General features: G+C 37.8%; 1 protein-coding gene across 6 annotated transcripts in view; it reads right to left on the bottom strand.

Moving 5' to 3' along the window:
- The window catches only part of WDFY3 (WD repeat and FYVE domain containing 3), a 280,545-nt gene that overhangs the window by 61,489 nt on the left and 191,260 nt on the right, over positions 1-27,796 (bottom strand). For 5 of the 6 annotated variants that reach the window (XM_032862498.1, XM_032862488.1, XM_032862454.1 and 2 more), the window contains 12 exons: positions 27,573-27,734; positions 26,187-26,281; positions 21,918-22,038; positions 21,481-21,698; positions 17,504-17,739; positions 16,201-16,335; positions 13,389-13,568; positions 11,820-12,053; positions 5,436-5,535; positions 3,199-3,359; positions 1,872-2,101; positions 659-768 (listed from right to left, as the gene is read on the bottom strand). In XM_032862498.1, coding sequence (XP_032718389.1) covers positions 659-768; positions 1,872-2,101; positions 3,199-3,359; positions 5,436-5,535; positions 11,820-12,053; positions 13,389-13,568; positions 16,201-16,335; positions 17,504-17,739; positions 21,481-21,698; positions 21,918-22,038; positions 26,187-26,281; positions 27,573-27,734 — 1,982 coding nt within the window. The remainder of the gene's footprint in view (positions 1-658; positions 769-1,871; positions 2,102-3,198; positions 3,360-5,435; positions 5,536-11,819; positions 12,054-13,388; positions 13,569-16,200; positions 16,336-17,503; positions 17,740-21,480; positions 21,699-21,917; positions 22,039-26,186; positions 26,282-27,572; positions 27,735-27,796) is intronic. The other variant, XM_032862480.1, reaches the window with a different exon arrangement.

Genomic DNA, 27,796 nt, shown 5'->3' with positions numbered 1-27,796 from the left:
CTCTGAATTTTTATGCATAATATTTATAAAAATCATTGGGAAAACTATATTAAAAGAGAAAATGAATAAAAGAGAATAAAAATGGTAGTAGTGATGACCTGTCTCAAGTAATATTTGCACCTCTAATGATACCTATCTAACACTACCAACAGGCAGCTCTCTTAATGGTAAATGCTACATTAATATTGATACTACTATTTATGCAAATGTAAGTATCATCAAATCTCCCAGTGTTACCATGAAATGTTAGGGGCTAGCAACATAAGAAGAGCTCCAGCTGGTGGGCTGGTTTATGATGGTGGGCACATTGGCGTATGTTCAGGAGGGACCTATTGGAGCACTGGTTGCCATTACTGGCAGTATCTGAGGTGAGTTTTTTGGGAGGGGACAGTCTATCTTAAAAACTGGAAATGAGGGGTGCCTGGGTAGCTCAGTCGGTTAAGCGTCCAACTCTTAATTTTGGCTTGAGTCATGATCTCAGGGTCATGAGATAGAGCCCTGGGTCCATCTCTGCACTGGCCATGGAGCCTGCTTAAGATTCTCTCTCCCTCTCCCCCTCTCTATTCCTATGCTCATCTCTGTCTCTTAAAAAGCAATTCTTTTTTGGCAATGGGGAGAATGGGGAGAAAAAAGGAAGAAAACAAGTCGAGGTAATTACCTTCACTAATATCTTGGCTGTAACCACCGTCTGGTTCAATGTCAGAGGGGATCATAATGTGCCATGTAGTCATGCGGGCTTCTGCTTCCAGTCCAAACCCGTCCACGTTGCTGAAAAATTCCAGTCAGTTTAAACTCTGAAGGAAATGACTGTAGCTGAAAGCTATAATGACTAAGTATAACCCTGCAGACACATGCAAATGCTGGCTCTATCACCAAGTTCCCAAACCGGCAGACAGATACTCAGCAGATGCACAACACAGAACTACTACTTCATCAGGAACATGCCATTTCATAGAGTGATCTCACAAATCCACCTGGCCAAATGTAATGAAACTAAACAACAGCATTAAGATGGGCGTCTTAATATTTAAGGTGCTTTTTGGTTACTATTAACATTTTTACCTAAAAATTACCAAAAGTTCCTAAGAACATTTTCCTCATGGGCCTATGCGCCACCTCCCCCACAGTCTCTCATCCCACCACCCTTCACTCAGTTGCAGGGAGATACTTGCAGTTTCCCCCAAGTGCCATATTCTTTCCTTCCCCGGGCACTCATACAGATGGCTCTCTGTTCCCACATCACTCTTTCTCATCCTCAGTGGAGGGCTAACCTCCTCAAGCATGCTCAGGTTGTAACTCAGCCGGTGTCTCCTTCCCATTCGCAGCACCTGTTCCAAGCTCCCAAAGCATCATGCTTCCAGCAGAGCACTTGGCACACCTGACTGTCTCCCCTCCTAGACTGCACGTTCCAAGACCCTGCCATGGAGTCTTTCTTGCTCATATCTCATCCCAGTGCCTAATTCAATGTCCAGACAGTAAATAAGAATCTGTCAAAGCAATCATTGGAAAAATCCTAATTTTACCCACTTCACGCAGAGCACTGCATTTATTCATTACGTTTTTTTTCTGTTTATCCCTCTTAACCTCCAACAATGTGTATTTTGTTTATTTTTAAGTAAGCTTTCTTTTTAAATTCCATACGTGACATAAGGTGATGAATGTTCAGCTTAAAGACATAGAAAATTAAAGGGAAAAAAGCTCACAATTTCAGTGCACAAATGTAACCCTTATCTCTTCTATTTTCCATGAAGTTTTAAAACCGAGATTAAGAGGAAAAAGAAATGTTACTATCAATAAAGTAGAACAAAGAATTTTGGTGGACAAATATAAAAGACAAATTCATGGCAGCACACTGAATGTGAAAAAGTTACCTCCCAACATGCAGATTAATAAGGCAGTGAGCCAGGCAGCTAATGAATTCTTGGTCGTGGTTCCCGGGCCCCAGGATAAGGTTCCTGTTGACCGTCAGCACCCGGAGCGAATCTAGGAGAGCCACCTGCTGCGGAACGGTTTTGTGTGCCCGTGAGAACTGGTACAAGATGGTCCTGTTGAGGCAGTGATACACCGCATCGAGTGATAATCCCTGGGATCTTCGTTTGGACTAAAGATGGGAAAGCAACTACGCTTAGTAAAATGGACAAAAATAAATGGTCTGCTTCACATTCACACATCCCATTAGGTCTACTATGTACCAGGGGCCATGCTCAGTACAGGGTGCTAAGTTAATAACCAAAAAGCTCTTGCTGTGATGAGGATCGGAACCCGAGACACATAAATGTAATCTGACGAGCTGAGAGCCTCATGCCCCAGTGAGGAGAGCCCTTAAGACTCGCAGAGCAGAGAGGAGTGGCCTATCTGAGCACGTGAGGAAGCACTGTCCAGGGAGAACCTCCTACTACAACTTGTCTGTGAGAATATCTCTACTCAAAATGACTGGGGAAAACAAATAACCTAAAAGCTTAGTAAAAAACTTCTTTTGTTGGTCTATAGTCTCGTTTCCTCACTTGTAAACTTTTCTCTTTGGTTTAAATACAAATTTAGCTCTGAAAAAAAAATTCTTAGATAAAGAACCTATGCATTGTATGCTAATAACACATGATAACAGCATTTCCTAGTTTCTGCAGTACGTGTTGAATAAGATTAAGCACTTGTGGCAAACCAGGTCCACATTCTTTGGTCAAAGGTACCACGCACTCACACACATGCACACTCACACAAGCACACACACACTCACTAAATGACACCTTCAAAGACCTACAATGAACGCTGTGAAAATTTCATTACAAGAAGAAAATATTCCTTTACTATCAACTCTTCTTGCTCTGTAAACCTTTACACACAACTGTATCATAGTATAATGAAAAAAGCCCTATCAAGTTGTATCAGCTTAAGGTATTTAAACCAAAAGGAAGCTATCCAGGTATCTGGGTAGCAAAAAGCAACAGCAGTGGGGAGGCCAGTGAGAGCCCACAGCTTGAGAGAACCAGGCAACGTTACAAGGGACAAGCTGGCACAAAGCTATGGATGGGGGGTAAGGGTTACAAGTGTACAGTTTTTATTCACTTTCAATAAACTGAGCTTTGTATTAAATATTAACATTATCTTATTAGTTACATTTATTTCCAATAATTTTGACACATTAGGAAAGTTTTCCAAGGAAAAACATGTACTCTAAAACCAACAGTGACAATAGATTACCTGTGCAATTAGTTGAATTATAAAATCTATAAGAAGTTTAGATTCTTTGTTGAACATGCCTTGCCAAAGTTTGTCCACCACACGTTGTGTGAAATAAAACACATTGTTCACCAATACCTGGTAGCTTCCTCCACTGGTAATAGGCAGAGATGCATCTTCCCCTAAATTTGAGCCGGGGGGGGGGGGAAATATAAGAAAACTGCTATCAACCAGCACAAGACCAGATCCTCCAAAAATGAGGCTAATGCAAAATGAGTTTATCTACTACACTTAGAAAGAGGACAACTAGGCTCTTATATTTATCGCTGATAATCCTGATAAATGTTGAAGAAATAATTTCTGCAGGACAAGAGTTATGGATTGAGAGTGTGAAGTCTTGTATTGCTTGAGACTGTCTGTGATAAGCAAACAGTTCCTCAACTTAAACTGACAGCGACAGAGGATCTCTGAGAAAAAAGCTGTCAGGTTCTTAGCTTTGAATTGATTCTGCGTAACTAATAACGGGTAAAACACACCATCAGACACAACTCTGTTCTGAATATACCTTCAAGTGCAATGAAGTAATATAGGAGAGGACCAGAACAACTGTGAAAACGAAACTACAGTCAGTGCTGGTGGGGCCATGGGGCACCTCTCCTTCCCTCCATGATTACCTTCCGTCCTGTTTCTCCTCAAAAAGGTTCCCAAGTGCCTTCGGTGTGTTTGCTGTGTACACACTACTTCAAGACTAATCCCCCTAACCAAAATGCCCTCCATGAGCCCCTCCTTCCTAGAAGTTCTGGAGTCCCCCTGAGTAAATTATTCCTACCAAACTCTAAATTACTCCATTATGTAAAACTCTTCATTTTGTATCTTTATATAGTAAGACGGATACTGTACAAGTAAGATTCTTAAGTGATAAAAACAAACACAAAGTTTGACTTGACAGCATGCTTTGAGAGTTACATGTTAAGACAATACTAAAAACTTTTTGGCAGACTTACTTAGCAAAAAAAAAAAAAATAATTTAATAGGATGGAAGTTCTTTGACTAATATTATTACTTGGCACTCAAGTAGCCAATATGTTAAATCATTACTTTTCCTTCTCCTTTAAATTCTACCATTATTTTATATATAAATGTTAGCTTCACTGTCAATGTATCGAGTTTTGTATTTTTATTGTAACCAGACAGGGACATACAGAAAAAACATCTTAATGTGTTTTGAATTTATGTTCTGGAAGCCATCCTAGAGAACAACATAGGGGCGCCTGGGGGCTCAGTCGGTTAAATGTCGGACTCTTGATTTCAGCTCAGGTCACGATCTCAGCATCATGAGATCAAGCCCCACATGGAGCCCTGCGTTGGGCTGTGTGTCCAGCTCCGCACTGGGTATGCAGCCTGTTCTCTCGCCCTTTCCCTTACAAAGAACAATTCCACTCATGGGCATATATCTAATAGCTATGCATAAATATTATATACATATGTGGCCCATGTGAACAAGAATATTTATAGCAGCTTTATTTCTAATTGTCTCAACCTAGAAACTACTAAATGTCCCACCACAATAAATTGGACACCTTTTATTTATTCATATAACAGACTACATAGTGATGAAAATAAATGGACTCTTGCTACAGGCAACAACATGGGCACATCTCACAAATATGCTGAGTGTGAGGAGCTAGACTGCAGCAAATACATGCTGTTTAATTCCATCTGTAAAGTTCAAAAGCATGCCAAACGAACCTGTTGTTTTAGATCTCGGGACAGTGACTCCGTGAGCAGTAACGGGGTCAGGGCAGGAGGGAAGCAGGGGAGCCTGAAATGCGTTTCTGTGTGGCCTTATATAGGCATGATGTCTGGGTGGTCATTCACGGAGCTTTATGTTTGTGATTTGTTTACTTACAAGTATATCACAACAAATTAATTTTTAAAAGTATCAGACATTCATAGAAATGTAATCCATTTACATACTACGGTTTTTAAAACATTGTTTCTCTTTACTTGTCCTCTTCCTGCCACCTGAGTGTACAGATGTGGACAAGCAACTTAAGTATTTCCTATTGTTGACTCTTTATCCCAGATTCAAAGGAAAGATCTAGACAGGCCTCTTCCTCACTACAGAAAAATACCAATATGAAGGAAAAATGCACAGAAAAGAAAAGATGAAGTTAAAAAGGAGATACGCTAGGAATTTAGACAGAGAAGAGTGATTCTAGGTACTGTGCTAAAGTGAAAATAAAACACAGTATTACCCAATAAGACATCAGCTGCAAGCAAATGGTCCATCACACTATCCAAAATATAAGTCTGGAATTCTTTTTGCTGAGTTCTTGTAGATCTTTCAGGAGAAGCCTAATCAATGAAATTTAGAATTAGAAACAAAATCACATAAACAAAGATAAGAGCTCAAGCATAGTTATATTATCATGTTTACATAGTTACATAAAAGAAAAACCTATTGGTAAATAATAAAACAAGACATGAGAGATGGTAGACAGGCTTATGCTTTCTTTTACTTTTCCACAGAATTAAAAAGAAGCAAAAGTGAAACATCATCATCTTTTGAATCCAGTCCTCCAAAAACAGTATTCTAAGATTGTAAGTATTAAATAAATATTTGATAATCTACTAGTATATCTCACTTCCAAAGACAGTTGGCAATTTATTATGAGATACTGACAAAATCATAAAGCCATTAAAACAAATACAAAACCTCAGGAACCTAGTAATCAAGGGGGTAAAGTCGATGGGGAGGGCAATATTTGTAACAAAAAGTTAACTAAGCACGCAATTTAGCTCTGAGGTCCCTCGGCTTCAAGAAGGAGGGAAAAAAAGATGATATGGTTTACGAAGCTTTTTATTGTCTATAAAAAGAAGCACACTAGATTGTCAGCAAGGATGTTTTCCTAAAATTGTTCTTAGAGGAATGTTCTCTGTGGGTTTTTATAAAGAGGACAATAATAACGCTATAGGCAATACTTTGGTAAGGGTTTTATACAGTACAAAGATGTTTTTAAAAATTATCTTGAATAAAAGCTTGCAAGCGCAAAGTTAAAGTACAGTTCTCAGATGGCATTTCTGTTGGTAATTAGGGCAATATCACCCAGATGCACAAATGTCCAGTAGCTAACCTGTGAGGTGGGTGGTAAAACCCTGGATAAAAGGTGGGGAAGAACCTTCTGTCACGCTCAAACGCGTTTTTGGTAGGAGTCGCATATTGAACAATTCAACAAACGGACATAAAATTTTCTCTTAAAAAGAGATCTGGATGTTTTAGATATAGGCACAGTACTGATGCTTTGCAGATCCTTGAACAGACATATTTGGGACTATGTTTATGACCACGTTACAAAAGTGGGCTTCAGACTACTGTTCTTCATTTACGCTTGAAATGTGCTCCATTTTAAAATACCCATTTCTTTCTATTCTGATTTTCAATGTGGTACTGATAAAGGGTTTAAAGGAGCAGTTAAAATCTAAATTCTATATTCAGATCAAGGATCTTATTCTAGGGATTTGGAAACCAACAGCTAAACCCAAGCTACAGCAAACATTTCTCTGTTTTGCTGGTAAGACATATTTGTTTTAAAATGACAAAATATGGGCCTAATGAGTACATTTAAAATAGTACTAGTGTTTAGGAACTGAGTTTGGTATCTGGGAAAAAGTAAAGGACATGTCATGTTGTTTTTAATCTTAATAAATTTCCCTGTGTAGGCGAACAGCTGAATCACGGCGGTCAGCATGAGTGCCACAGACACCCACCACCTGCCTATCCCTCATGTTGACGGTACAGGGAGACCATAGCCCTACCAAAGGAAGAGAAAGTGAGAATGTTTAAGTGGGAAGCAGACTGATGAGCTCTTGAGGATTACCCTGTCATCAGATCAGAGACCATTTTGTCAAATAGTTTAAGCTGATCAAAGTTTCCCAGAGGAAGGCTCTCCATTCACAGGAGGATTTAAACACTCCTGAAGATGACAGTGCTCATTCTGGATCATAACCACTGAAGGTGGTTAATGGGATAAGTAATACTGAGTCGAGTTTATCAACTCTTAGCGAGACAATGTTTTGGAGTATGTGAACAAAAGGGCCACAGAACTCAGAGAAGTAGCTTCATCAACAATATTTATCTTTACTTAATTAAGAAATATTCTTTTGTATTCTGCATGGATTTAAGGCTAGGCTCAGTCACCAATGCACATTTAATCCTCTGAATCCCCTCAGAGAAGCTGTTATATGAGTGATTATGACCCAGAATTTATACTTGTTACTGGCTCTAATTGCTGGGTTTAAATGTTCTTGCTGAGATTTATTATAGCCTAACTTTTAAAGGATTTAAGACTTTATAAATGCATGCACAGCTGTCTCAAGGTTTTGTTTTTTTTTTTTTTAATATTCTATGGACTATTATGTACCAGACACAGTGCTTAGTTTTTTGTACATTATCTCAATCTGCAAAAATCTCTCTCTGAAGTAAAACTATCACCCCATTTCAGAGATAAGGTCACTGAGGCTTAGAATGGTTAAGTCACAACTAGGATTCAAACCTCAGTTTCTCTGATGGCAAAAGTTCATGGCTTCACCTGCTATACCATACTCTCCCAGCTTTACTAAAAGTCTCCATATTGAAGTTAACAAATGCACATGAGCAACTCTGCTACTGTCTCCTCGGCCATCTTTTAAATAAACCTGGTTGGCTATACCAGGTAACTGGGATGAGTTCAGGGCAGAAGGAAGAGAAGAGTGAGCACTGTGATCGGCTCTGGCTTCTGGCTGTCAGGTGTCTTCCCTACAGAAACAGGGAAGCCAGTCAACACCAGTACTCAAAGAATCACAGCCTCCTTTTTGCAGCCGGCAGACACCATGCAGAATCTTTGCGTGCAACGCCAGACAGCCCTGGGCATCTGCTGCCCGCACTGAGGGCAGGCCACTCCTGCAAGGAAGGCTTTCAGCGCTCTGTGGTTTGTCATGGGCTGAAGCCCTTCAAGAAGAGGATTTTGAGCTTCTTCATTCTGGCTCCAATATTCCTTTTAGCTGATCTCTTCTCTCAGGTATGTCAGAGTTCTTTTTGCCCCCTTCTTCCACTTTCTGCCTGTTTGTTGCCCTAGGGTCAGCCAGGGCAGAATGCACACTGCTGGGAATGGGGAGGTCTCTTAGAAGATGGATGGAACAGAGAGTCATGAACTCCTGAGACCACAGGAGAGTACGTGTGGCATCAGACAAGCGCACACTCATTAGCTTTTCTGCAGGCAGAGCCAAAACCTTTTCTATCCGTTCCCTTGCGCTTGCCCCCTGCCACCATGGTGGTATCCACAGGCCACGAACTCCCTATGACGCCTGGTGGTGACAGCAGACACGGAGAGTAGGAAGAAGAGAGGACCACCAGGGAGACACTAGTGTAGGCCACTGCAGTTTCTGCGGGAGTCTTCCGTGCCACTGGTCCCATGTTAGGAACCGTAAACATATAATCTCATTTAATCCTCACAGCAGCCCTGAGAGACACATTTTATTTTTATACCATCTGAAAGATGGGCAAACTAGAAAGGGTAAAGAGAACTCACAGTGGCCACAGTCACACAGCTATAACCAGCACACATTTAATTTCTCAATATAGATTTTGCTGATGATTTAGATATACTTAACTCCCATAAAAATCATGTAGGGGAAGCAGTATATAAATCATTCCCCAGAGAATGGATTGAGCTCAGTGAGATGAAAATGCTTATACAATAAATAACAGGGCCAGAATTCAAAACAGGTATTTTTCACTCCTAAACCCATGCTCTTTCAATTAGGCCCCATTGTCCCCCTTGTACTTGGCCTCAATGGCACACTCTGGTCAGCTTATATGAATGGGAATCTTACTTTTATTAACTTCTAACAAAGATAATTTCACACATTCTTTTGTAGATCTAGTCAAGTAAGCAGATAATCTTGTAATGAGACTGAAGATGACTGAACACTGAAGATGGCCTGCCTCTCATATACTGAACTGAAAATCAGTTGGTTCAAACCCCATCCTTCATGTAGGTAAATGGTAAATATATAGGATAATTCTCTTCTTGAACTTCTTCAGAGATAAAGACTTCATAATCACGATATTCAAAATCATATGCTTGCTACTTATTTTTTACACCAAAGGAAGACATCTAGTGCAATAAATGCTTTGTATGTTTATTCTGTACACACACTGTGTAGTAGCATTGAAGCTCCTCAAAGTATTAAGTTAATTTTTAAAAGCCAATGTGCAACTCTCCTATTAGATGGTATCATATCTTCATGTTTGAGAAGAACTGCTAGGATGCAGTTATAGTTAAATGATTTAAAAATACAGAGAAGAACACACCAAACAACCATACTAAGTCTGTGAGAGGTTAAAAGACATGTGAAAGGTGGTGACTAAATTTAAGGAGTTTACAACGTACCTGGGAGTTTCAATCTTGACATTCCCTACTTCTCCCTGAAATGTAGCCCTAGCCACCCCTAACTCCCAGTATGGCCAGACACAATTCCACTGCAGGGCAAATTCTCTCTGCAACAATGAGAATGTTAATTCAAGGTTAATACATGTTATATCAAACTTTGCCACTGAAAAATATAGAAAACCAAGATAAAAGACAATCATATCATCTATTAGATGACACAGCTAATCTATATCATCTAATATAGCTATTAGAATTCCTGTAAGACTGAAAATACTGTACTGGATAAATCTTCCCATATATTCCACACGTGTATTTTATTGTTTGGCTCGGTTATGCTTTCTTGCACACACTCTTCTAAAGTTGATTATCCTGTCATGTTCTGATCACCACCTCATTTTGCATAGAGTGCTTCAAATTCCTACCCAATCCACTAAGATACCAGCCATCTTGCTTCTCAAAGTTTTCCACGAGGACAAGCTCTACCAGGCATGCTTTTAAACTCTACCAAATGTATTATTGGTCATAATGATGATTTTCCTGCCAATATTAAACATTGTGGTCCTGGTTAAAACACTCAGCATGAATGATATCTGAATTACATTAGCAATTTCTTTTAATTGACTGAGTGGAGATACTTTCACATGAGTAAGATAAAAATATCTCCTGTGGTTTTAAGGTTTCAAACAAAAAGTTAACCGTGTTAGCCACTAGAGGGAGCAGAGAAAGTGCAGGTTCAGTTGCCAAATGGCTGAGAGCCTGTGGGAAGCTCCCCAGAGAGACAAGCAGTCAGTCTTCTGCACTGACTGAATCTTATTTTCAGAGACCTGGGAGTAACTGACTCTGTGACCCTACTTATAGGAAGGGACCGAAAAAATATGAGTGTACAGCAACTCATCATATACTAAATTCTCTTTCTATGACCTTTTGAGATTTTTTTCTAGGTGAACATTTGGTTTTAAGGGATGACCAATTTCTAGAGCCGGGAGGGTTCATTTTCTGGTGCGTCAGCTGCTTCACATCATTTATTAGGAGAATGGGCAGGTACGGTGGACTAAATGTCTGGACTAAAAGCACATAAATCATTTAACTATAACTGCATCCTAGCAGTTCTTCTCAAACATGAAGATATGATACCATCTAATAGGAGAGTTGCACATTGGCTTTTAAAAATTAACTTAATACTTTGAGGAGCTTCAACGCTACTACACAGTGTGTGTACAGAATTTATATGGCAAAGCTCAAACCCTCAATGTGATGGCATTAAGAGACAGAGCCATCAGCAGGTAATCAGGTTTACATGAGGTCATGATGGTGGAGTGCCCATGAGAAGATCAGTGCCCTTGAAAAAAGAAGAAACACCAGAGCTTGTACGTGTGCGCTCGCTCGCTCTCTTTGCCATGTGAGAGTACAGCAAGAGCCTCACCAAACTGGTGTCCCAATATCAGACTTCTCAGTCTCTGGAACTGGGGGAAATAAATGCCTATTATTTAAGTCCCCCAGTCTATGGTATTTTGTTATAGCAGTCTGAGCTAAGGTAGCAAGCAACCTAGAACTTTGCTATCTTGAGGAAAATTAAGTAAGTGCATATTAAGCACCTACTATGTGCAACGCACCATGTCTTAAGCCGCACAGAACACCTAGAGCAATGATACTTGGCAATAATACGAAAGAGGGATGGAAGCAGGGAGTTATATAAGCTGAGGAGAGGCCTGTGTGTCAAGAGAAGGTGTTTGCACACTGAAGCCCATGGGCCAAATCCAGCCTATGTCAGTTTTGGTAGACAAAGTCTTATTGAAACACAGCCATGCTCATTCATTTATGTATGGTCAATGGCTGCTTTCTGGCTCTAATGATACAGTGGAACAGCTCTAACAGAGACTGCATGGCCTGTACAGCTTGAAACATTTTCTATCTGGCCCTTTACACAAAGAGTCCGTCAATTCCTGGCCTAGGGAAAGGACTATAAAGGACTGAATTAGGGATATGCTTGTGGGAATAGAAAGAAGAGAAACAAACTGTTAGGGTATGTAGCACATCTGAGATTTAAAAAAAAAAAAAAAAATCCCATAGTCTGTAATATGTTCTGCCTGTACAACCCAGAAGAACATGAAATCTGAAAGGTATCTAGCATCAAATGTGCTTGGTTTCTAATGTTCTAATTAGAAAAACTACACAAAAGAGATGTAAATGCATTTTTTTGGTCTTTACCTCCAACAAAAGATCAATTAGCGGAGTCTGCTTGCTGGCAGGAGTAAGACAGAGGTTGTCTATTATTAAGACCCGCATGAAGTCAAAAACAAACTTCTTAGCTGGGTGATTGGTCAGATAGGTCTTTGTGCCCACGTTGCAGTATTCTGACTGGCTTCTGTTCATCCCTGTGTCTGCTGCAAAGGCTTTAAATTCTTCTGCCGGAGATCCAACCTCATCATCAAGATCAGTCACCTGGTATAATCAAGCAGAAATATATGCTAGTTGTATTTGATTTTATGTGATATTTTCACTTCCATGTTTCCTAAAAACCAAATTATAGCAGCAATAGTATTTTCCTTCAACATTTACCTCACATCAAGCTATTCAAAACATTACCTCACTTTGCTTATTTGACTCTCATTCCAAGGTAGCAACTGGGCACATGCTCTTTCTAGTATTAAGCTGATCAGCCACTAATAACCATGTATCTGTTCTATGTTGAATTTTCTCTCTATGGTGGATAACTGCACTTAAATGAAATGATGAGAATGACCGTATCTACATACTGAAATATACCTACTGAGAAGTCAAATATCACAGAATCCCAGATAAAGATCTGGCACAACGGTAGCACCTAAGGGATGATCCATTTTTGCAAATTAAAAAATCCCCAGATAACTAAATAAAACAATGCCAAAACCAAGCCAATTTTGAGCCAACAGAAAAAAAAAAGGACCAAAAGACAGATTATAAGCTGCTGACAAGAAAAAGATGTTGAGATAATTCCTAAGGTCCTTTTTTACCAGAAAAATTAGGATTTAAAAATCAGAAACAAGCCAGGTCATGTTTTACTTGTCTTTCTCCTAAAATTCCCCATAGTTTCATAATGAGTTTTTCACCTTCATACATGAAGAAAAATTAGTATGAACAAAGTAGTTTATTCCAGGCCCTAGAGTAAGTGCTGGAAGTAAGAGAAGATATCATGAAATTCTAAAGTATATAGAGTAATAACTGCTTTGGGGCTTTGTTTTAAAGGACTTAAGAAGTACCTGTACTACCTACGATTACAGTCTAATAATTTTCTATTAAATTAGTATAGAATATAAAAAATAAAAATGGAACAAAGTAAGGAAAGTTGAACGAAAAAGACAAACACTGATTTCATTTTTGTATAAAGATAACCACTCTTATAATTAATTGGTAAAGACTAAGTCCAGGAGATGCCCAATTTCTGAGATAAATAAAGTTGAGACAAATTTCGGTCTGACCAGAGTTCTGTGACCTGGATACGACATTTCACAGCGACATGTATGAGCACATAAAGCAAGAAATGGATCCACAGTGACTTGGAGAGGGGAGTGATTAACCAGGGACTTCCAAGAGGACGGTAAATGAAACAGGAAGCAGGATTCACTGCTGTTTTAGGGGAAAGCAGAGGACAGTGTAAGGAGGAGACACCAGAGAATAATGGGAGAGGTGAGGCTGTAACTTGGTTAGAAGCTTAAAAGACTGGAAGGAAATCCTGCTAACCACCAGGACAGATTAATTCCAGTTTGACAGCTCCCTCACCCCCCACCCCTTTCCTACCATCTCTGAGTAAGGGCGAATGTTGAAGGGGAAGACGGTGGCTGCTAATGCACACAGGAAGTCAGGGCTCATCCACATGGAAGCCAGGTCAGGAACGTTGTGATATAAGTATCTAAAGAACTGCATCAGGGTCACGGGATATTCCCGGAGCCAGGATCCCTCTTCTTCTGATTGCCAAGGCTGTCATGAGGACAAGAAAAGAAATAATTTGTCAGAAAAACTGACACTGCTAAAAATTGCTTTAAAAACCCATTACTCACTACTTTCCTAAACTGGGTATGTCGATGGTTCAGAACACTTAGGAACCACACACACGAGCAAATATACAGAAACAAATCTAGAAACAGGCTACAACAAAAACAATACTCCTAGAAACTGACAGGATGTTTGTCTGTTCACTGATGTTTTCACAGCTCAGGAACTTGAGTCAGTGATTTTGATTATTTATCATTACGAACATGAGTATAGTTGCTGCCAGTAGTGGCTGTATTATCCACAAAGCTGTCCCATCCTCCATCATGGGACAGTTATGAGTAATAGAAAAAATGGGGAAGTTACTCCACCTTTCCGAGCCTCACACTGTCATATGTAAAATAAGAAGAACAATGCTTTCAACCACATGCAACTGTGATATTATGATTTATAATAAGAAATACATACTTGGTCTTTGTCCCATCCCATTCTTGGTACAAAGCTACTAAAACCCTCAGAATTTCCTAAGCAAGAAGAGCCATAAAGGCTGTCTTCCCTTAATCATAACAAAGGCCTTTCAACCACAGCTGAGTTCATGCTAATGCTAAGACTTTTGGAAAGCCCCGAAAGATGGAGGCTTGCTAGAGGAACCAACCACATCATCAGGGGGTTGGAACTTCCAGCACTAACGCTCTGCACCCCCGGGCGCCTGGGTGGGCCCAGTTGGTTAAAGTGTCTGCCCTCAGCTCAGGTCACGATCCCAGGGTCCTGGGATTGAGCCCCATATTGGGCTCCCTGCTCAGCAGGGAGTCTGCTTCTCCATCTCCCTTTCCTCTGTGCTCTATCTCTCTCAAATAATAAATAAATAAAATATTTTTTAAAAATATTAAAAAAAAATACAGCTATGCACCCCCTAACTTCTAGGGGGTGGAGAGGGGCTGGAGATTGCATTCAATCACCAGTGGCCAATGATTCGATCATGTCTATGTAATAAAGCCTGCATAAAAAGCCTTTAGGACAGGGTCTGAAGAGCTACAGGGTTGGGGAGCACACAGAGGTGTGGGGAGAATGGCAGGTGGACAGTGTGGAAGCTCTGTGCCCCTCCCCATACCTCACCCTCTGCATGTCTTCCAACTGGCTATTGCTGAGTCATAGCCGTTTATAATAAACTGGTAATCTAGAATGTAAAATGCTTTATCGAGTTGTAGAAATCTCCAATTTATAGCTGGCAGGTCAGAAGCACAGGTGAAAACGTGGACTTGTGATTGGCATATGGTGTGCTGGGGAGGGGGCGAACGTGGGACGGATGCTGTCTCCAGGTAGATAGTATCAGAACTGAACTGAGCTGTGGGACATCCAGCTAGTGTGGCAAAACCCCCCATGTATTTGGTGACCAGAAGTGTCAGAAGTGAAGCAGTGTTACAGCAGAATACTGGGAGTAGAGGAGACACACAGGAGTGTGTTTTTCCGTAAAAGCAATACAACAACAATAATGATGATGATAAAAAAGGAAAAAGTGGGGCACCTGGGTGGCTCAGTTCATTAAGTGTCTGACTCTTGGTTTCAGCTCAGGTCACAAGTTCTGCCATGGAGTCTGCCACTGCCTTTGGGCTCTGTGCTAATCAGGGAGTTGGCATGCCCTGTCTTCCTCCCTTTGCTCCTCTCCATCCCCACCCCCTGCCACTCCCTCTCTAAAATAAATAAATCCTTAAAAAAAAAAAAAAAGAAAGAAAAAGGAAAAAAGAATATATGTGAACAACACCGATCTGATACTTGCCCAGAGACCGAGTTTTTTTAACTTAGATTTTTATGTTTGTTTATGAAAAGGGGCCAAAACAAGGATTCCAAAGCATTCTAAATGAATACAATAGTAATGTTCTTTCCTAAGATGACATAGGAATAGTTTTGGCTAAATTAGGTTTGTCAGTACTTGTAATCCAGTGTTGTTAGTAATTCCTCTTACAATGTGATCTTAAATTGTGTAAGCATGTTAAGTTATTATTCACAGTATCCCTGTAGGATAAATAGAAACATACATTTTGCCACTTAGTCTTTCAATTCTTCATATCTAAGTTGGAAATAATTAGAATAGTACAAACAAATACGTTTTTCACCTTTAAATGGAAGTGATTTTCAAAGTTCAAATAACATATTGCAATGACATAGACTATATGTTATATACACGTATACCTTGTAATATACAGTTTTTTGTAATATACATTTCATAACACCAGTAATATCAGTTAACACAAATCACTTACTACATACCAGGCACTCTTGTAAGTGCTTTATGTAGATGCTAACTCCCCATTAAATCCTCACAACAACCCTAAGAGATCAGTTCTCTGACACCAGCATTTCATACATGAGGAAACTGAGGCACACAGAGGCTAGGATGTCTTAAGCACCAGACATGGGATCTGGACCCGAACAGTGCTCCAGAGTCCATGGTCTCATCAGCTGCTTGGTCCATCCTTACAGCAGAGAGCAAAACCACAGGCTGAGCTTCCGGAGGCCGCGCATTTAATGAACAGTCACGTTACGTAAGGAGCCCTGTCTTTAAGCGCACTCTACAGACCGGAGGCGGCACCAGCAGGCTGGGGCGTCTCCGCAGACTTACTGAATTCAGCATGCTGCGCAGCATCCCCAGCAGCAAAAAAGCGGCTTCTGTGCACACGTTATGGATGGAAGATACCACAGTGCCACTGGAGGCGGGAACTCCGAAGATAAACGTCCAAATGGAGTCTAGATCAAACTGCAGAGATCAGAGTGAAGGAAGATTAGCCGCCATCAGTTTGTTTCAGCGAGAGAGCCTCAAAAGTTCTAATATTCTGAAAACTTCTTGGACACTAATGAGGTTTTTTTCAAAATGATCCATGACGGAGAGATAGAGACCTAGTACGCCTCCCTCCTAAATTCTGAAAATTTGTAAATTTTCACATTTGTAAAGAAATGAGAATACTATGTATCATCCTGTCTTAGGTACTTAGGCAAAAATCAAGGTTTTCTACTTTTTTTTCTCTATGAAAACAAAGAAAATACATGCTAATTAGCCAGGAGATAACATTTTAGAGCTATGATTTTAATTAAGCAGGATCTTTTAAAAAAGCATGTGGGACTCACTCCCCCCCCCACCTTGGCAATATTCTAATTCACTTTGAGGTTATATACAGATAAGATCTGATGAAATAAAAATCAGTTTAGGAGACTTATTCATAGCAGTTTTATATAACACTTTATGACTATGGTGTCATGCTTATTTTGAAAAATTACATAACCAACCAAACTGTTAAGCCTGAATCTGAAGCCTGACTTAATGTAAGGGTACAGACTTTGTTTTCATGTAAAAGTTTCTGTCAATTACTAGAACTGATTTGAATTAGCATTTGGCATTATGATACTAATAGTTGAGTCAAATCTGAATTCCTAACTCCTCACAGTGCCACAAATATAAGCTCTATACAGCTATCCATAATAAAGCCTTAGTGTTTTTTCCTAAAGTGGATGTTATCTATCATTAAGAAATCAAAGACATTTTTGTAATCAGAACTTACACTAAGAATCCTATCCAATTAATTCATGGTATACACACCACTCTATTTTCAGTTCTACAGAAATGACATTATACTTCTAGATAAAATCATAAGACTCAAATTCTTCAGATCACCATTCAATACCACCCAAAGTCTTTATGTATACAGAATCATACAGTGTAATCAAACAAAACAAAACAAAAAAAACAGAGACAAAGGACTTCTTTTCGTGAAAGTTTTCTATAGTATCTTCAGATTCTTCTTCCCAAATCAAACTCGAAATGTGAGAAAGGGATGGAATCCCTTTGGTTTTACTGTGAGTAACCCATCACCACACGGTGATTTTCCGGCACATAGAATTACACTTACGCCTTACTAGATAATTCCTACCTGGCAACCCTGCTTACATCGGCTGCTGATGACAGGCACACTGACCTGCAGGTTCTCAGGCAGCTCACTAACTGGCTGCTGCAGAAACAATGCCATGAGGAGAAAATAGAGAGCAGGGACATTAGTGTGTTTAGGAAGGAATGACTGAAGAACTGGGAAACCAGGAAAATGACAAGCATCCCGGTTAATCTCCCTGACCGTCGATCTCCCGCCAGCACTCCTGCCCACATTGAATCCTAAGAGGAGAGGAAATGTAACAGTAAGTACAAAATGAATAATCGATTGCCATGCTGTATTAACAAAGAAAGGAGTAATTCAGTGTATGTGACATTTCTCTCCAGAACATCCACATTAATACAGGCAATTAACTATTCCATTGTTGAATTAATCTTCCAGGTAAAAGTTCTCTTACTATCTCTGATTTCAGCAAGCCTGTCTCTTAGAATACAGGTCTTGAAAAATACCTGAGACAATCAGATACAAGAGGTAAGATAAATTTGACACATTCAAAGAATACCCTCAAATGAACTCCAATTTTCCCTAAGAATAAAGTAAAATTTAAAACATAGCCAAAATGTAGGATGCTACAACAATGTACCTTAAAAAACTAAAATTGCCGTCATCATATTTAGTGGATAAATGTAATTAACCGTATGTAGTTAATCTATGTCATTTGTCTGGATCCTGTTAAACTAGTTAACTGTAAATTATCTACAAGTTTTGAGACAAGATGAAATAAATAAGCACAATAATCTTGCTTCACAACATGATCTATAGTTCCGTTGGGAAGCTGCCCGGCGCTGGGACAGCAAACGGGAGCCTGCTGCGACTGGGGCTATTCACACAGGCAGGTTCCTTCCTAGAAACACAGTCTGACTGGGAGACGGTCAGTGGCGACTGATGTGGCTTACACAGCATCAGCCTTTCCATCACCCCCGCTCCCTCCATTATATAACTTATCAGGATACCACTCGAACATTCCGTTCTTTCGCCTCTCCAAACGTAGTGCAGCACGCAGCACAGAATAAAATGTTGGCCAGGGTTTCAATGTAAAACTTGTATGAATAGCAACCAAGAGAAGAAGGGCTGATTTTTACTCTGAAGCAATTTTTATTTCAAATGAATATTCATTTTTTTCTTCCTATTTGTTTTTTCTAGGATGAAGTGAGCACATACTTGCTACTATTTAAAATAATAAAACAGAAATTTGTGTCTAGCTAGCTTTTAAATGATTTCATCCTAACCAACTGCTTAGCGTGATGTGAATTAATCTTCTCAAGTATGTTCTAATTAAAAAATTATATAGCAATTTACCAGCCTCTTTCATAGATTATCTCATTTCTCAAACACAATGAACGTGTGAGTCAGAAATTGCTATGATCCTTTTCATAACATGGAAAATGGGCAATTTATTCAGTCGACAAGTTAAAGAGCGGTGGCACAGGGACTTGGGCCTGATGTCTCTATATCAGAGTTTATAAAGTTGGACTGTCCCCCTTGGCCTTCCTAATGACACTGCCACATTTCGGAAAGACTATCTGCATTAGGACACTGATGATTTTTGCTTATAGTGAATTCTAAGTGAAGTTATCAGTATAAAAAAGTCTTGAGCTTTAAGAAGTCAAAAGACATAAAGTAGTATTTTATACATTAAACAGGAAAATAAATTTCGAATAAATTACACATCCTAAATGAAAACCAGTACAAGCATTTATTTTCCTTTCTAAATTCTCACAATCTATTTTTCCCTATAATTAATCTTAAGAATACTTAGTATGTTACTAACAATTAAGCCTTAATTTAGATTCAAGTAACAGCTACATGTAAGATATCTTATAAAGAAAAATTTGACAAAAACTAATAAATGTGAATAAAACACTCAAAGACATTAAGTTGCTCATCACATCAAAGAGAAACAGAATCAAATTATATGAGATATATATATGTATGTATACAAACACATAGATGTGTGTTATCATATAGGTACTCAGGGAAAATTAAACTGAATCAAATTTAAACTAAACTTAAATTTTTAGATTTCTCTTTTAGAATGAGAGCAGCATATGTAATTTCTAAGCAGGTAACAATGAAGGACAAGTAAATTCTAAGATCAGAATTGGAAAAGCTCCCTTTTCTGATGTTACTGAAGTGATACAGGACAGACAAAAGAAAAGGGGATTAACACTGAGAAGACAGTTACTTAGATTCTATTACTGTTGGGTTCAGAAACCTTATGCATTTAACAGTCTTACTTTCCTAATTAGAGAAATTAATAGGTTTATTGTCTATAAAGTATAACTTATATCTATAAAATATATACCTGTCTCCAGAATCATAAAGCCCAAATGAGACGACACATGTTAAAAGACATTGGCAAATCACACTGTGCTATAGGAGTCTTAGTTAGGTGTTCTCACCATTGTGGTTTTGATGTTCGATGAGAAGCGGGGCTGTCACCTGTTACTCAGAACTCTCACACTCAGCAGTACTCACATTTCTGGCCCACTCTCCTAGCGGCTACCATTAAGGTCAGTAAGTGAAATCTCTTGCTACCAAACTGTTCATAGTAGTAACATTTATAGGCTATATCCCTCTCCTAGGGTTGATGCAAAATAGTGATTTTTTTTGGATCATAAAAGTATACCTAATGATACTTTAGAATACGTATTTTAAAGCCAACAATTTTCTTGAGAAATCATTTCACAGTGAATTCCTTTCAGTACAAAGTTTCTTCAGACATTTTCCAATATGAAATAACAATAAAAGAATCTTTGTAAACACTGTCTTCCTATCATTTTCCTTGATCTTTGAGAAAGCAGTGCAAGTAGCACCTAGGTACTGATGCTTTCGCAGTTTTTTTTAAGAGATAAATTACATATTCAATTTGGATCCCTAATTGATAAGGGCAAACATATATTCTTGATGCTTATTCTAGAATACAATTACATATGATTTTAAAACGTATTATAAAGACAAATATTTTTTTTAAATACTTGATTTAAAAATAGTAAGAATTGAATGCCTAGAATTTTCAATAAAAACATTATTTTAAATATATATAGCTCCAAAATAAGATCATTAATATGAACAGAAATACAGCAGTTCAAGTGACTCTCTAACATAGGAAACAGTAATTTTCTAATATTACTTAAATGCTCAGTTCCATGTTGAAAACTGCATAGAACCAGCAAGCAGACAATAGGGAATTTTGGCTAAAATTTCAAGCTTAAATATTTGAGAAGCAATATAACATAACTGTTAAAAGCAGGACTTTAGATCTAATCAACCTGGATTCAATTTTTGACACTTCCTAGCTGACAAGTGACTTCATCCCTATGTTTCAGTTTTCTCATCTCTAAAATGGGTATGATAGTTATTTATATCTCATAGACTATTGTGAAAATAAGTTAATGGTTGAAAATGAAAATATCTAGTAACTGGCACAGATATAGCATGAAAAATACTGATTACTATTAATTTAATTTTGATAATTTGCTAACTACCTACTTATAGATCAGAAAGGGAACTACAAAACAAAAGGATTGTAAGGAATTCCCTTAGTTTTCACATCTGTAATATCCTGTGTCTGCCTTCCATTTGCTTTGTAATTTAAAAAGCCAAATTTGAAGCTAAGCTTTTTATTCATTTGTTCATTCATTAAAATTCATGACTCTGGGGCATCTGGATGGCTCAGGCAGTTAGACATCTGACTTCAGCTCAAGTCATGATCTCGGGGTCCTGGGATGGAGCCCCACGTTGGGCTCTTTGCTCAGTCAGAGTCTGCTTATACTTCTTCCTCTCCCTCTCTCACTTGTTCTCTCTCTCTCAAATAAATAAAATCTTTAAAAAAAAATTCATGATTCTTAATCATTGTCAGATAAATTTAAGAGTATAAGCTTTGATAAGAGTTAAAAACAAAACGAAAGACAAGAATACAAGAGAGCTTATTTTAAAGCAGCTGATGTTAAGTCCCATACCTAAAACAGTTCCGATCTTATTAGTTAAGACAGAATCTGTCTGTTCCAGCCACCCTCCACCGCTGAGTCCTTCCTTAAACTTGATGAGGATAGACTGATTACTCAGTAGCACAACAAGAATCCTCATGGCTGCCGTAACTGTGGTGGAATGCAAGTGTTCTTCCATAAACATCATAATCCAGTCAAAACCCAGTGTCCTGACCAGTTCTTCACAAGCTCTATTTAAAGGCAGATGAATTAAGAAGGCAAAAACAGAACATTAATTTCAAGGGTTAGGACTCAAAATTTTTAAAAAGTAAGAATAGTTTTGTTCTCAAGATATTATAAATTGCAGGATTCAAAGAATCTATTAAAAGTCAATAGCAGTTCTTTTTTCTCTACTATGAATTAACTAGTAATAGCACCTGTACCACCAATTTTAAGAAAATTTTACTTACTGCAAATTAATGCTTGTCTTTTCTTTAGATGTGTAAACTAGTTTTAGCAAGATATCTAGAAGTCTATTCCTCAAAAGTATAAGATTAGCAGATACAAGACCTCCAAACTCTTCTTCAGTTCCTACAATGAAAATATATACATTAAATTGCCTTAGTAGAAAAGCCAGTGTAAAATATACAACATAGTCCTAGGAAATCTCACTGAAAAATATATCTTTTAGAAAACATTTTCTCTAGGAGTACGTTCCACTAAAGAGGACAAGCAAAAGGGTCCATTCATTTACTTCTCTTTAGAATCCTGAAAATTGTTGATTTATATTTGACATTGTCTAAACAAGTAATAAAAGGTTGTAAACTCTTTTTTATATAATATTTAACCGTCCTCCCACCAATAGAGTCAAAGTAGTCACATGGATAAAAATAACAATCCAGGGGCGCCTGGCTGGCTCAGTGGGTTAAAAGCCTTTGCCTTTGGCTCAGGTAATGATCCCAGGGTACTGGGATCGAGCCCAGCATCGGGCTCTCTGTTCAGCGGGGAGCCTGCTTCCCTTCCTCTCTCTCTGCCTGTCTCTCTGCCTACTTGTGATCTCTGTCTGTCAAATAAATAAATAAATAAATATCTTAAAAACAAAACAAAACAAAAAAAAAAAACAATCCAAATCCTTAACTTCCAGTTTCATTTTGAGGGATATAGTTAAATTTACCAGATTTAAAAATGAAAAAAAATAGGAAGCATAGAATATTCAATAAATGTAATATATAAAGGAGACTTAGAATTAAATAGCATAAAAGATAAAGGCACACAAACGCACAGAGAAATTGGAAAAGAAAGAGAGGAAAACAGAAAGCTTATGGTTCTCAATGAATAGTGCTGGAAGCACACAGGACTGGGTATCTATGGGCCAGTGGTTGAGGCCCAGGCCTGACATACTGGGTGAAAGCTTGGGGTAAGTCACAATCTCCATGCCTTCCTTTACCTAGAATTGAAGCTCAGGCTAAACTTTGACTTACTATGGTCATTTGCTTTTACTTGTTTGGGCAAGGGATTCTTTTTATCTTTAAACACTGTTTTTTAAATGGCTAATTTTGTGCCTTAATTATTGGGAAAGGTGCTTCAAGGTTATCAAGAGGAGCTCAAGATTCTCTTCTCTTCTAAAAGGTAAGACTGGTATTTTATAAATTGTTTTATTAAAACACATACCAGACAACCTAAATTGAGATGAAGATTACTTCCTTTCAATTATTTCTTTTTCAATTTTTTTTCAGTAAAATGACGATCCACACAGAAACAAAAAATTCTCCTTAGACTAATATCTAGTTTTCTGTCAGTTTTGCTTCCCGTAATTTTCAAATATAATGTAAAACAATAAACTCTGAATTTCCAGCTTAACTTCTTCCCCCTCAGACTGATGCTTTCTTCCACACTGCACTACTCTTTTATGCTATTTTATTTTGCGCTGATTATGATATTGTTGTTCAGCATTATTATTCAAGTCATTTTCTTTTTTGTAGGTATATCCTGAATGTTGTATAAACAACTTAAAAAACAAAACAAAACATGGTTTGAATTTTTTAGAACGTCATAATAAATACAGTCTTTAGTCCTTATCAAATAAATAGCAAATATCCTCTACTAACAAGACCAGGAATGAACTTCTGACTTATTTCAAATGGCAATAAAGTGATGAGAATACTAGTCTAATTAACTTGGTAATTAACAGATAACTTCTGTTATCTAACTTGGTAGATAACAGAAAACTTGGCAATTTATACATCTCCACTACTGTACTCATTTCAAAGAAAATTTTTTTAAAAATATTTTATTTATTTGTTTGACAGAGATCACAAGCAGGAAGAGAGGCAGGCAGAGAAAGAGGCGGAAGCAGGCTCCCCGATGAGCAGAGAGCCGGATGCAGGGCTCGATCCTCGGACCCTGAGACCATGACCTGAGCTGAAGGCAGAGGCTTAACCCAATGAGCCACTCAGGCACCCCTCAAAGAAAATTTTATACTAGTTGTGCTCCCTGAATTCAACAGCCAACAAGAAATATGGAGACTAGAGAAATATTTTTCTCTACATCTTTTTTATACTTGAAATAAACATTACATATTTTTCTCTACATCTTTTTTATACTTGCAATCACATTACATATTTCTGAAGATTCTTAAAGGACTTTTGCTAATACTTACTTACTTGGCTTATATTAATTAATTCAGAGCTAAGAAATAATCCTTGCATCTACCATATGCATTTAAAACAGTGGTTAAAACACAGTGGTTAAAAAGCTTATAATGTTGTTTTGGATTACCTGCATTCAAATGCAAGCAGCATGATCTCAGGTAAATTTATTTTACTTCATCTTTCTATGTCTTAGTTTCTTCCCTTGTAAAACTAGGACAGCAATAATACCTATCTCATAGGATTGTTACAAGAATATAAGAAGCACTTAAACAGTGCATGTCAGATACTAAGCGCTCAGTAAGTGTTATCCGTTTTTATCTTCATGCTATCTGTCCACTGCTAATTTGCTTTACTGAAGAAATACCAACATTATTACAAATGAGCAGGCTCATGTAAGTGAGTGGTCAGCGGCAGCCTTGCGTTCTGCTATAATCAGCAGGAATTCACTGAGGCTCCCAAATCTTAGGTTCTCTTTCGAAAAACACGAGTACAACACTTTCTCTTCTTATTCATGAAAAACCAGAGAGAGGCTGGGCTCCAGATGGGATAGCTAGCAACGAGAACACCTCTGTCAGGTACTGATTCAATAGTATTATTTTTCACTTGTCCAGGTGGACAGTGGTCTAAAGGAAGTCATTTATATGATACCATGTTGGAATAAAGTAAAAGGATAATAATGGAAATAATGCTTACAAATATAAGATATTGTGAATTTAATTACAAGTCAATCTAAAAGGTTCTTTCAATGCTTTCCAAACAAATCCCCTACCTTAGAACATAAAAAAGGAAAAATATAGAAGAGGGGGGTAAATATATAGCAAACGAGAAAGGTTGGGGGAAAAAGAGTCAGGTGAGTCGACTTTTGATTTTGTCTCAGACCATGAGCTCAGTGCCTGGGGACTGAGCCCCATGTCATCAGGCTGCACTTTTGGCCGAGAGTCTGCTTGAGATTCTCTCTTTCCCTCCCACTCTGCTCCATCCCCTGCTCATGGTCTCTCTTTCTCTCTCTCTCTCTCTCAAACAAATAAACTTTATTAAAAAAAAAAAAAAGTGGTTGTCATGGGCCCAGTATCCCACAAATTGTGAAACTATTTTTATTTTATACTTACATAAAATGATTCTAGTGAAATGCTTTTTCTCTAAAGGACCACTAAATGTTTAACAGGAAAATGAAAGTAAGTTATATACATTTAACTCATAATAGCAACTGTTTCTGAAGAGATGTATTTTAAAAAATTAACCAATGTTCAAAAATCACACAGAATAGTTTGTTACTTTAAAGGAAACCTGCTATGAATCCTGTATGATAGAAAAGATTTAATGTTTTCCCATTTTTAATTATTTTACACAGTGATTTTACAACTACATGTTATGCTATGTTCAACCACACGTGTAGTTACATCTGTCACTATATACACTATTATAATACCACTAACTATATTCCCTACACTGTACCTTTCATCCCTGTGACTTCTCTATTTTTACTGGGTTTTTTGGGGTTTTTTTGTTTTTTTTTAAAGATTTATTTATTTGACAGAGATCACAAGTAGGCAGAGAGGCAGGCAGAGAGAGAGGAGGAAGCAGGCTCCCTGCTGAGCAGAGAGCCCATGTGGGACTCGATCCCAGGACCCCAGGATCATGACCTGGGCTGAAGGCAGAGGCTTCAACCCACTGAGCCACCTAGGCGCCCCTATTTTTACTGTTTTAAGAGGCTTTTTGTTTTCAAATTTACATAAAATTAACATCCAGTATTTTATTGGTTTCAGGTGTACAATGATTCAACAATTCTACACATGGTCTCAGTGCTTATCAAGGTAAGTCTACTCTTAATCCCCCTTACTTCACCCATCTCTACCCACCTCCAGGAAAGATTTTAGTTTTTTAAGTAAAATTAACAACCTATTAAATTAGATAGGTAATTTTGTATTTCTATATACTTTACAGGCTTGACTTATGACAAATACATCTATGAAAGACCATGAAAAGTAATGTAAGAAGAAAAGTAATATAATAAAATCACATACAATTCTAAATTGTGCCATAAAACAGGGCATAGAAATTAGTTTCCAAGTTCCAGACTTGACTTACCAGTATCAAGCTTCTCTTCATTGTTTATTTCCATAACTACAAATTTCTCACAAACTGCAAATGTTGGTAAAGTAGAAGAAATAAACTGGCCAAACCTTTAAATACAAGAAAAAAGTTACGGAGTTTAGTTTTCTCTTTCCCCCAAAAAAACAAACAAAAATATAAAGAAACAAAACACAAAGAAATGAAAAAATACTACTTCCTGTTTTAACTAATTTTTTACACACCTTTAGATGATTGTATTCGTTTTATATCCCCTAGGATCATTGCAGTTAAACGTTATAGGTTACAATCTTTTAAAACATAGGGTAAAATAGTTCTTCAAAAATAGGAGTCCTTTAATGTATTTTTAAGAACCAAACAGTATGATCCAAATCAAAATGTCCTAACATTTTTCTGTACGGATCCACTGTAGCCTAGTAATGAAGAACGTGGGTTTCGGCTCTATCTGTTTTTAATCTTATTACCTGAGGCAAGTAGCTTAACCTCTCTGGGTTTTAGTTTCTTAATCGATAAAGTAGATAAAACCAAAAATTTGATAGGTTTCAGTGGTAATTTTAGGAAAGTGATCATTGTATTTCCAGAATAAGATTTAAACAAAATTGTTAAATAACAAGAATTTTTAAACTCCAGTTTTAAATCTGTTGCCATGTTACAAAAATATCTTTGGGGTCAGTGAATACAAAACTAAGTGATTTACATGCTACACAGATTAGAGATTAGTCTAGTGGGAATATTATAATCAGTAGGAGTGATTTCACCTGGATATTCGGGAAATGACATGAAAAGTGGTCAAACTGAGTTTAACCAATTCTCTACTTGGAAAAAATACTTTGGTTAAGGAGCGTTCTCCTTCCATTTTCAGTTAAAATGGGAATTACTATGTAGATATGAAAATTATTCTACACATCACCCACAAATATGCCTTCAGCCATTTCTCATTAGCAGCAAAATAATATATAAAAATAAAACATCACCATCTGTTTGGATGATCAAGAATAAATACACAAAAGAGATGGTATGCCCACAATAGGGGGTATGTGTATGTGTGCACATGCATACTTGGGCACATACACTTCAGAAGTAGCAGGGCTGGGGGAAGATGAACCAAGAATTCCTATACTGAACACTTTTATGTCTAGGACAAAAATCTTGTTGGGCTCAGTCCTACATATTCTCTTATTCACCAGTGGCAACAACTGGTTTTGTTGTATGAAGACAAGACCCTGAGACATGCATATTTTTTGTGCCTTACAAATAAATATTCTGAATATTAACATTACAGGTATTACACAGGCATAAGAATCAGTTAAATTTGTCTCATGCACTTTCATCTCATTGGTAATTTTAGTGAATAAACAGACAGATAACAGTAGTGTTCACTACCTGAGCAGATCATTGCTGTTGGGAAAACCTTGTAGTAAGAAGCTCAGCACATTACTAATAGCAGCAATGGTAGGTTGGGATAAAGACATATCTCGAAGAGTCAGTAGCAATTTGGGGATTAGCTGGAATTCCCTCATTAATTTGGCATTCTTTGAAGCTTCACTGTAAGAGAAAGAAGAGTTTATAAAGGCCATGCTATCATCTCTTCTGTAATTAAACAATTA

The sequence above is a fragment of the Lontra canadensis genome, unplaced genomic scaffold (assembly GCF_010015895.1).
Source record: "Lontra canadensis isolate GAN:19392208 unplaced genomic scaffold, GSC_riverotter_1.0 scaffold1, whole genome shotgun sequence".
NCBI classification, from domain to species: Eukaryota; Metazoa; Chordata; class Mammalia; order Carnivora; family Mustelidae; genus Lontra; species Lontra canadensis.
The sequence above is the reverse complement of the archived record's forward strand: the minus strand, read 5'-3'. Positions and strand labels throughout refer to the sequence as shown.